Source organism: Elaeis guineensis, chromosome 3 (assembly GCF_000442705.2).
Source record: "Elaeis guineensis isolate ETL-2024a chromosome 3, EG11, whole genome shotgun sequence".
NCBI lineage: Eukaryota > Viridiplantae > Streptophyta > Magnoliopsida > Arecales > Arecaceae > Elaeis > Elaeis guineensis.
The window spans coordinates 18,733,432-18,744,830 of record NC_025995.2 but is presented as its reverse complement, the minus strand read 5'-3'; the positions used below and the strand labels follow the sequence as shown (position 1 = coordinate 18,744,830).

General features: G+C 37.3%; 1 protein-coding gene across 1 annotated transcript; it reads right to left on the bottom strand.

Annotated features, from left to right (window-relative positions):
* Positions 1-2,563: 2,563 nt before the first annotated feature.
* Positions 2,564-7,992, bottom strand: LOC140850872 (glutathione reductase, chloroplastic-like). The gene is made up of 6 exons (XM_073253338.1): positions 7,910-7,992; positions 7,460-7,523; positions 7,077-7,247; positions 6,834-6,974; positions 6,581-6,633; positions 2,564-2,937 (listed from the first exon to the last, which is right to left on the bottom strand). Exons 1-5 carry the CDS (start codon positions 7,990-7,992, stop codon positions 6,592-6,594), a joined length of 501 nt encoding a protein of 166 aa, XP_073109439.1. The 3' UTR covers positions 2,564-2,937; positions 6,581-6,591.
* Between the last annotated feature and the right edge of the window lie 3,407 nt (positions 7,993-11,399).

Here is an 11,399-nt window from a genome sequence, read left to right as displayed (position 1 = left end):
GTGGTCGGTTACATGTAACTATTTCTGCGTGTCCCAATGTTACGTATACTCGTCTTGCAGTGTACTGCAGTGAGGTGAGCTGCAAGTCAATCTGATTTCAAAAGGCAGCTTAACCAAGCCAAATCTCGGAGGCAACAAGTTTGCTATTGACAAGCATATTAGGCAACTGGAACTGATGACTGATTGCCCACATCTCTAGTACCCTAGCCAAATTTAAAGCATCGCTGGGATCATTTTCCAAATCCCAAGTGTATGTTTTGTTCCCAGAAGCTCAAGCAAGCCAGCTGATTGTTCAGCCGATACAATTGGTTCAGGAATTGATATCTCCCTGCTCTCTAAATTATCTAAATTCCAAGTCCTAATTATATTGCCTGGGGAAGGTTCTTTGTCTTGATTATATTACCAGGAAGTGTAATTCATCAAATTTATGTTCTATAGGTGTTGCGGCCAATCCTCTCGTCACCTGGTCGCCGGGAATGAGCACCTGTAAAAAAAAATCTGCACTGACCGGAGGCGGCTCTGGCGGAGACCCTCCGACGGTCAAGTCAGAGAGGAGACTAGGCAACAGCGAAAAGGAAACAAGGAGCTCAACGAGAGAGAGAGGGAGAAGGAGAGCTTGGAAGTTTTCGAAGGGATCTCTTTAGCACTGTTGCCTTTCTCGATTTATAGTAGATGGTATGGCCTCGCCGTGGGTGATGTAGACAACTGGAGAGTTGTCAAATCGTCGGAGGTTGTCACATCGTTGACGAGTTGACAGGTCCTAGGAATTAATTTGCGTCCTTGGCAGGACAGCACCCCAGGTTTCCTGGCAGGGGAATGCCTCTTGACGTTCGTACGGCGTTTGCTTGATAGGACTGCAGCCCATGCCGCTCATTCGGCGTCTAGAAGGACCTGTAGAGGTGGGACGTCAGGTATCCAAACCGATGGTTAGTCGCGGTGTTCCACCCGATAGGAAGTCGGTCACGGAGGATCGGCTCTCAGGTGATCAGAGACGACGTTGGCCCATTAGGCCGATCCACTTCGATCGGACACGATCGATAGTCACTGTCGGTATTGTCCACCGTTGGTCGGACGAAGTAGGTAAATGAAATTCCACATGCATGACTGAGACCGCTGAGTAGACACTGTGCTCCAAATACGTGTAGCTAAAGATTGCAAACCACTGAAAGGAAAAAAAGAAAAGGTTACAACAATTTTTTTAGGAGACATTGATGGAGAAATTTTTTCAAGCATCTAATAAACATTCAAGAAATTATCAACTCTGAGTTAGACCAAAACCCACTGTAGTTAAAAATAATGACCTTTTACTCATCCCAAGAAAAAATAATGACCTTTATTCCTCCCACGAATAGGGATCATTATTTGCAAAATCAAACTGGATTTTTAAAGCATAAAATAATGATTTATAATAGCAGTTACCAGCATTTCAATGAAAAATAATAGATGTTGCGGACAAAACCTCAACCCGTCACATAAGATATTATCTACTCTGGCTCATGAACCTCACGATTTTTCTCTTTAAAAAACGCCTCACGTGAAAAAAAAATTTTTCTCTTTATAAACGCGAGTCCCCTTTAACGTGAGACTATTGATGCCCTCCATATTATTAGAACCACAACAGAACCCCTAAATCAAGAGAGACTCCGATGTATACAGTCCGAGAAATTCCACAGTCAGTCGAAGCAGACCTCAGCCTTAAAAAATCGAGACAGACCTCGACTCCTTGACGCGCCATTATTGCTGACAAAAATTCAACCCATCACGTGAGATATTGTTTGCTTTGATCCATGGATCTCACGATTTTATCCTTTAAAATATACCTCACGTAAAAAAGATTTTTTTCTCCTCATAAGCACGAATCCCCCGCGACTTATAACTGATGTGGAACTATTGGTGCCCTCCACATTATTAGAACCAAAACAATAAAAAATAATAAAAATAATAAAAACTATTACATTACCTTAACAAAATTATTTACCACCTGAGCATCAGGACTGAATATGTAAATATTTTTATGATTCGATTACTAGTGTCACATGATAGCTGCTAGAATGGATTATATAACAGCCACCACGAAGTAATGACTAAAACAAAGACTGCCACATGAATACCTGTAATGCGAGTATGTACCAAAAGAAGGCCTCCTTGCCATAACGTTTGTTACAATGTTAAAGGGTCAAATTAAAACCCAGCAAATGTTAAACGGTCAACTTAAACCACAACAAATGCCCAAAGCAACTCAAACTGCTTTACCACTAGGGCGCAACAGCAAAAGTTGAGAGATGACAGGAGGACTTAATTTTCCCAGGAAGTTGCAGAAATCGTCAACAATCCATAGAGAATTTCAACTTTTTTTCGGTACTGAACCAATTATTAAAATTAAAATTACATTATTGAAAAAATACCAAAAATAATGAATTGTCATATCTTCCCAAATTTGATTCGCCCACATTGGCAAGCCCCAATCTACAGGATTGCTTGGGGGAATTCGATAGATACAATGAATAAATAAGTGCAAGGCTCAACTCCAAATGCACAGCTTTAGCCATAATATAACCAATCAGATGCAAATGAATCAGCCAATCTTGGATAAGATTATGAGTTGCATATATTTTTTTGACAACTTCAAGCATAATTTAAAGAATCAGAAACCTGACCACCGTAAATATATTTTCACAGGGAGAGGGGGTCTGGAGGAGGGCTGGAGGAGGCGAGAAATAGAGAGAGAGAGAGAGAGAGAGAGAGAGAGAGAGAGGAGTGTTGGTATTTTTATTTCTACTGAGAAACGTGGGGAAGAAAGCTCTGAACTTAATCACGGAAAGTAGTGTACACATGATACATTTCCTTGAAGGATCCCTTGGCATTGAAGACCTCAATAATTGTTTCTTCATCAGAAAGGCCTCAATAATTCTGAACCGAAAGTTCTTTCTATATTGCCTGCAAAATCAAGTAAACGCAGTTTTAAGAAAGCTTTAAACATATGATAGGTCATCAATGATTTGCTTATCATTCTTTGGAAATTCCTTAATGCAGTAAAAGTTTGTTGCTACCCAAAGGACTCGTGTTCCAAATGAGCCCATTTATGGTGTTCCTAATAATATTTCTGTAGGAAACATGATGCATGTCACGATACTAAAACATCAATATGCATTATCAGTGTTGTATATATGCTGTTCGTACGCTGCAAAGATCATATATTGGTGGTACTTTGGGAAATTGATGCCTTGCCTAGGTCTATAATCTTGGTATGATGCAAACATGCTTCTGGCCATCAAATTAATTTAAAAAATAAAAAATAAAAACAGAAATAACAGGGAAGAATTCTAAACCTTCTCAAGTATAAACAAGGTTATGATGGTTAGACATGGGTAAAAACGAGAAGCAGGGTACAAGCACATAGTGGTACTTAGCTATCTAGTTTACCATGTTTCACTTTGATATGTTATTGATACAAGTTACTTAGCTATCTAGTTTACCAAGTTTCACTTTGATATGTTATTGATACAAGTCAATAAGCTATGAAAGAAGCTGATATGAACAACACAAATATACTAACCTTTGCACCATCTCAATAACTCATTAACATGGTATGTATAGCAGATGCAGCATATCAACAGGCTCTCTATAACACACAAGAGAAATGACCATTTAAAGAATATATACTCCACTTATTGCCCTTTTCTAATTTGTTTCTCTTTTCCGTAATCTATATATATATATATTAAAATGGAGGCATTGCATTGGCAATGCCTCTGTCCGCCATGTGTCGTCAGCCATGTCCGCCACGTGTGTGGAAAACAAAAAATGTGCATTTTCCATCTTTCCTTCGTTTACGTTTATTTTTCCCATGTTTCCTAGTTTTTCCTCTATTTCCAATTGGGTGCGAGGCTTAGAAAGGCCCAACAGGGAAGCTTAGACCATGGCTGGGCTTTTGTGTTGTTTAAAGCTTAGACCATGGGAGGGCATCCATGGACTGTTGTTCTTTTTATTTTTTAGGGAAGAGAACAAAACTGGGATTTGGAGAGAGAGAGAGAGGAGGGGGAAGGAAGAAGAGGGGGGGGGAGAGAGAGAGAGAGAGAGAGAGAGAGAGACGAGAAGGAGAATAAGCTTGGGAAAGAGAGAGAGAGAGAGAGATTGCCATCTCAAATCAATCTGCGGATGCTCTCAAAGTAAGCCTGTAATGGTCGCTAGAAATTCACTAAAATAAAAAAATTACATAATAATAAAATATATATTATTTTCTAAATAAGTATATGATGAATACAATTATTTTTTTAAAATAATATATTTTTTAAACAAAAAAAATGTAATATGCTAGTTTTTTATTTATTTCACAAGCGAAATAACCAAGTGAAGCAAATATTGTAAAAATTTGTCTCCTCAAGAATGCAATATCAGAAGATGCCAGTCATGGGTCAGAGGCAGGTGATGTAACGGATCACCAACCAAATAGAAATGGAAAGTCATATTAAGAGTGCAAATCTTCATGATGTGAAAGCTTGCACAAAATAATCTCTGCGTTCTTAATGTCAATCAGTGACCCTCCAAGGACTTATAATTACTAGCACTAGCACTTTTGAGTCATTGGCCTAAAAAGTTAAGTACATGAAGCAATCTTATGCAATATTGTTTAACGTGCCATCTTCCTAATGGCTCTTTTTCTGCTTTGAGATTTCCAAAACAAAAATATAGGCCTAAAACTAGAATTGGAGTTTGCATGGTCAGACTCAACCAAATTGGTGACATTTACAATGCTCAGTTTGGTTTGGTTGATTGCACTAATTGGTCCAGATATTTCGATCTGATCTGACCAGCAGATTAAAATTTCCAATTTAGACGAGGTCATAGTTAAGGTTCACTTCAGTTTTCAAGGAGACCAGACCATCTGCAGGCCTACCAATGAGTGCTCATTTTCCCTAAGCTCCCAACAGCATCTTGGGGGTACAACTAGCACATCACTCCTGCATCATTTCTCCCACAAAACTTCCTCAAAGGACTTTAACATTGTCTCTTACAGCATAAAAAATTATTATATTAGTGGAAAACAAATATTACAACCTTCTTTTTTCTTGGACTTCCTAATCAACAACAACTCCATATAAACTAGCTTTGCACCAAGCAAATCTTCATCACTTTTAGGTTGCTTTTAATGTCTTATTCTTGCTAGATTTCAAATAAATTTCGTAGTTATTTCTTTCTCTTTTCTGTAACCTGTCTCAATCAATTAAGTTCCCCTTTTTAACTAAAAGCATTTATCATAACCCGCCTTTCAATTGCCAAACCACTTTCTTTTAACAAATTTTACTCATCTATAATTTTCAAGGTGTGTCATGTGTTTTTAAAATCCCATTTAACAATTCAAAGTATTTTTAAGAAGGAATAACAATTTCCAAGAGAACTTGCATTCTCAACTAGTTTGACCTCCAATACATATTGATCTTCAAAATTATGGGCATGCAACTCTCATCAAAATCCATCTCAACCATTACAGTTTGCCCTTTCCTTCCTTTTCCTCTCTCTATAATAACTTAATTGCAAGATCTGAAATGCACTTTCTCCAATCTTTTATATGAGATGCAAGTTGCAACATGTGGTCCTGGAATCCACTGTCCACTGCTTTAGGATCACAGGAAATAAATCCCAACCCTGTCTCTTTTAGACATTATGGTGCATCATTCTGGTTTACTAACTCTACTCTCTCTTATACAGTAAACAGAAGCTATGTAAAAAGAGCTAGGATCAAAACAGCCTCAGATCTCTGTCAACCTATGTTAGACGAAAGCCTACAGTACAGCAGCAAGATAAAAGCATATATGCAGCATTAGATGCAGAATGATAGCCAGAATAGTCTCATAGATTAAACTACTGATTAACACAGACCATACAGCTACATACCATGTCTAGCACCAGCACAATACACAAGCACCAGCATAGTACAAGCTTAGTAGCAGAAATCTTGTGCTTCAGGTGGTGCAACTGCTTCAGAATCTCCCTGGAAACTTATCCGCACTACTGCTTCCTTATTTCCTTAAGACACCTGCTTCCTCCCACATCTAAATCTGCTCTTGCACCTGCAGCTGCAGACCCATACCAACAACCACAACCGCTTCTGGTAACTAAGGGTACAAGCTTTGTGTCATGGATTGGCAAACTGGTATGTCAATGTGTGCCATGTCAAAGATTGGCCCAACATGGTACACACTATGCCAGTGCTAGGCCAGAAGAGCACTGAAAACAACAGCTCCATTCTTGTGGATTCATGATGTAACCAAGAAAACCTGAGTCTCAACCTATTTTCATGACTAAAATAAAATTGCTTTGGCAGACCTGTTAGTCTACTTCCCTTTTCCATATTCAGAGGGGTCAGTTTGTCGTCATTTGCATAACATGAATTCAACACTAAGCTATGGCATCTAGGATCAAGGGCTTTAACAAATAAAAAGTCTAAGATCCAATAACAGCGATGACCATCTCAATTATTATTAAGAGTTTTACGTACATTGAAACAGTAGGGGAAAAAAAGCATCTGTAATATGAAAGGAGTTGGTGCCATCACTAACAGAACAATATGCTGCTTTACCTTTAGAAGTTTTAAACATCTACTGCTGACTTGATCCCATCATCAGTCTTTTCCTGGAATTGTTCAAAAGAAAACACTAAAATAAGAATTGTTTAAAAGAGCTACTAAACAGAAAGAAATGACTAGAAATTCAGATAAGCTTAACTTCTAACTTTCAGAATAAAATATTGTGTGAGCTGACCAAAGAATCAGCAATTAATACCTGCTATTAAATTAACTAATACTTGAAGCTATTGAATTGAATTGGACAAACCTCATGAGGCGAAGAACTCCTCCGGATTTTTCGAGTTGGAGTCCTCATTGTGACAAATTCCTCTGCAGATGTAGGGTGGATGCCAACTGTGGCATCAAAATCTGCCTTCGTAAGTCCAGCCTTCACAGCAACAGCAATCCCCTGAAATAAATGAGAAATTACAAAGATGAGCTGCAGATCAGGCAGACATTAATCAAGAATTTAAGAAAATAATAATAATAATCTTAACTCTATGTAAAGCACCTGTATAATCTCTGGGGAATCCTCCCCACACATGTGCACTCCTAAAACTTTGTTTGTGCTCGTACAAACAATAATTTTCATAAAAACACGGTCAGGAAGACCAGAGAGAGTGGCCTTCAGAGGCCTGAAGTTTGCAGTGTAGATATCAACATCTCCATATTCTTGAATTGCCTGAACCGTTTGTAGAAGTAAAAGGCAAAACATAACACACATGAGCAAGCACACCCACCATGCACACATATGCATGCACATCAGTTCATGCAAGTGCACTTGTGCACAACCATGCAAAAAGCACACACATGCCCATCTGCACATTCATAAAAAGAATACATATATACATTGTGTGTATACACACACACATATGTATATATTGTTTGTATTACCTTCTCCTCAGTAAGACCAACTGTTCCAATAGGTGGCTGAGAAAACACGGCAGATGGCACTGCTCTGTCAGATACACAAATAACCCATTAGGGTAGTCTTGAATCAACAAACCGCTCCATAACTTAACCTTGTATCAACTAAAATACTACTGAAAATAATATTAGTGACATCTGAATTTCCAGTTTAAGGCAGCAATGCAAAGTTATACTTGGTCACATGCTATCAGCACAATTTTGTATGCGATATAAGTATCAGCTAGAGGAGTTTAGCAGATTCCGAGGATTTGCCTGGGCGTTACATGTAGATCTGTCATTGTAGTTTCATTGTGCTCTCTTTGGCAGAGAAAGAGGAAGAAGAGTTTTCGAACTGGTTGGGATCAACTGGCAATGGCTATGTTATGGTCTATATGGAAGGAGAGGGGAATAGGAGGGTAGTTGGGAGGAAGGTACCTTTTAAACTGGTCCTGAAACAGGCCTTGGAAGTTTGATTGGATGTGGGGTAAGAAGGAGAGCTTGTTACCCAGATTGTACATGGTTGTTTCGGCACCTATGGTGCTATGGGTCTCCTTTTGGGTCTGCTTGTAAAATATTTATCTTAATGAAGTTCTAGAAGTGGGGGTGCTCCCTCAACAACAACAACAACAACAATAAAGAAATGCCAGGCAAACTTTGATCATTGATATAGGGTTGCCATGATGCTTACAATGCAAGTGTTCTTATTTTCCATTAGTAGGGTGATTTTTAAGTTGTAACTCGGATTTTATAAATGTTAAAGCAATCAAGATTGGTGTAGAAGCCAAGTTAGATAAAAGAATTGGTTTTACAATTTTGCTAGTGATCGTCGAAAATGTAAAGCTCAGAAGGCATTGTCCATTTTTAACTTTAAAGAAACTTTATCCAATAGTTTGGTTTCAGCTGCATTATAAATTGCTAAATAAGATGAACATACATATCACCTAAACAAGCCATCTTTTATTAAATTTTAACTCTGTGATACGAAGCGTGAATAATTTATTTTCCTGCTATGAAGGGAATCTTTCTCTGTGATTCTCTAATGGACCCTTGCAATCCCTTTTAGTCTTAGAATATAGATGTGGTCTGAATTTCCATCAGTTCATCTATGAACTATAATGAGATTGAGCATTATTCTACATGACACAAATCTGAAAGGCCATAACCAACAATCCTGAGTAGATCCCCAGACTATGGAACCATCATTTTTCACAATAAGGTCATGGATAAGCACTGCGATATTTGATTACCAGAAAGATCCACTTGCCAAGGTGATTTCTTGTAGCAGCATCGGTGGTTTACCATATAAACCATAACATATCTCCTTCTAATTGCATATTAGAAAATATTAAGATTGACTTGGCAGTTCATGATCAAAAAATTGGATGCACGAAATATTGGTTGTCTTATTTAAAGATTCAGAACTGAAGGCCGACTATTCAGCTGCAAATGACTGCTCCACTTATTTGAATCTTATATTAGTATTGGTTTCATGTCCAAAAGCAAATGACAGCTTAAATTTAGAAGAAAATCCACATCATCACTAACACGGCAACAGTGTAACATCAACTAAGACATATATAGAAATGAAATGCAATAACTACAAAGCATATGTAAGGAAGAGGGAAGACATGCAAAAAGTACAGTCAGGAGTGCACGCATGTGTTTGTTTTGGTGGGGGAGGGGGATTGTGTTGGAGAGCCTTGTGCTGGAGAGGGGGCAGAAAGAAAGAGACAGAGAGAGGGAAAGAGACAAAGACATGAGAGTTAGAGAGAGAGAGAGAGAGAGAGAGAGAGAGACAGGGAGAGAAGAGATGGTTTTGGTCATTAGGTGATGGTTTTAATGCAGCAAGGAAAATGAGTCCTAAAATAGTAAGCTACACCCTGCAAAAATATGAACAATGATTCCCCACAATGGTTTCTATGGATATAACTTTCAAAGTCAGTGGTAGCAGGACTTACAAGATAATTAGAACCTTCAAACACTTTTAGCACTTGTATCAAATTTCTGGGAGTAAGGCCCTTAAAATTTAAGTACTTATCATCGTACAAAAAATGAAGCCCTATACCAGTTGACAAATCACCATCATGTCAAACAAGTTTATTTTGAGAAAAATCAAGGAAAACAGTTAAGATTATCCTTTAGATATAGAAGTGTAGGGAGTGAATTATTGTGAGCACCAGTCATAAACATCTCAAATTTGTATAACTTCCAACAAAATAGATTTTGACTTGGCCAATGGATCTTAAAAATTAAAGATTTGGAAAGCAACAAAGGTACTAGAAGTTCCTAAACTTTAGCTTTTTGAACTTAATTGCTTCTAAAAGCTATGTGCAATTTCAAATGGATATGACCCCACAAGTGGTGACGGCCAACATTCAATATCAAAAAGTAGTGCTAGACATTCTTCTTTCTTTGTTGCTTCCATACTATTTCTTAGGCTTCAACATACAATAGGAAGCTTATTCTTGCTTTGTGTTGACAGGCTTAACTTGGATACATATTGATGTTGCACCAACAATTACCATATGCCAATATTCCAAACTTAAGGATGCTGTTTGTAAATGGGAACCATGCGATTATATTGAAGTTCCTAAAATGATTCTATTATGGTGCCCATATAGTTGCTGATCTCTATGAATTATCAGCTTTAACAAACTTTACTTCAATTATTTTTTGGCTTTCCTCTGCATTTAAATTTTGGTGCAATTTAAAAATAATTCAGTCATGGAAAACCATGCAGACCAAGATGATCATGCCACTTATCATCAACCAGAGTAATATAATAAAGATCTATTCTGACAATTTAGAAATCATGGGAACTGGTAGTTTGCAAACTCTGCATTTGTTGCGACTGAATTCCCTGTGTCAATGGAATCAATCTGGTATTTAGGTACTTATGACTAAATTGAGCCTAGTCAAACTAGGGCTGGGCCTCTGATATTTTAGCTGAAACCAATCAATTTTAGACAAGACCTGACCAAAATTGACCACCTAGTTTCAGGCTTCAGTCAGTTTCACCCAAAACTGACCAGCTTCAATCCAGTTTCACTGGCTCTAGCCAATTTCAGTTGAAACTAACTGAAACTAGCCATATATGCTCATTTTATGCTTGTTTCCATGTTCATATCATATTTGGGTCATTTCTTTATGTTCCTAAATACATGAGCTATAGTGCTATGCAATGCAAAATTTTCCGGTTTTTCCTTTTTTTTTCTTGAGTTAAAAGAGATGGACAAGCATATAAAACTTGACAAGCCACAGACCCTAAAATACACTTATTACACTACCTATTATTAAGACTAATGCAAACAACTATATACAAGATACTTCACAGGAATAAAATCTTTTCTTTACCATAAAGAAAATATAATTTCTGTATCTAAATGCATTCAAATGACCCACTTAACCTGAAAAATGTCATCCTATCACTCAATCTGTCAATCCTACAGGAAAAAAAAAATGAAGAGAAAATTGATCACATGAACTATGGAAAAGCTTCACAACTGCCAAACGTAATGAAATCTCAAAAACTTAAGGTTCAAGAGGTGAATATCTATTTTCACACTATAAATACTAGCACAATTAATGAGTTTTGTACATGTGAAATATCAGTTCTCAACCTAATATTGTCAAAACTGCACAAACAAACCTATAGAACATTGAATACTCTACAATATTATGTATTAGCTTTCTGTGACTTCTTTTGTTCTACTATTTTTTCATTTTTTTGAATTATTTTTTGACCAAAACCCAGTAAATTATGAGACTATGAAAACTGTTTAAACAGAAATTCCACAAACATATTTCATACAAAAGCCAGCTTCCAAACCCTGGTAGAAATTGGCAAATTTAAAAAAAAAAAATGTTAGAAAAAGCAATATTGATTCAATGGAGATAACTATTTTGGTTTTACCTCTTTGTCAGA

Bases quoted from the DNA above. Each gene is read 5' to 3' on its own strand.
- LOC140850872 (XM_073253338.1), bottom strand. From the start codon at position 7,992: ATGTACAATCTGGGTAACAAGCTCTCCTTCTTACCCCACATCCAATCA. The intron at 7,524-7,909 runs GTACCTTCCTCC...TGTATCTGACAG, and splicing joins TTTCAGGACCAGTTTAAAAG to AGCAGTGCCATCTGCCGTGT. The intron at 7,248-7,459 runs GTAATACAAACA...CAAACGGTTCAG, and splicing joins TTGGTCTTACTGAGGAGAAG to GCAATTCAAGAATATGGAGA.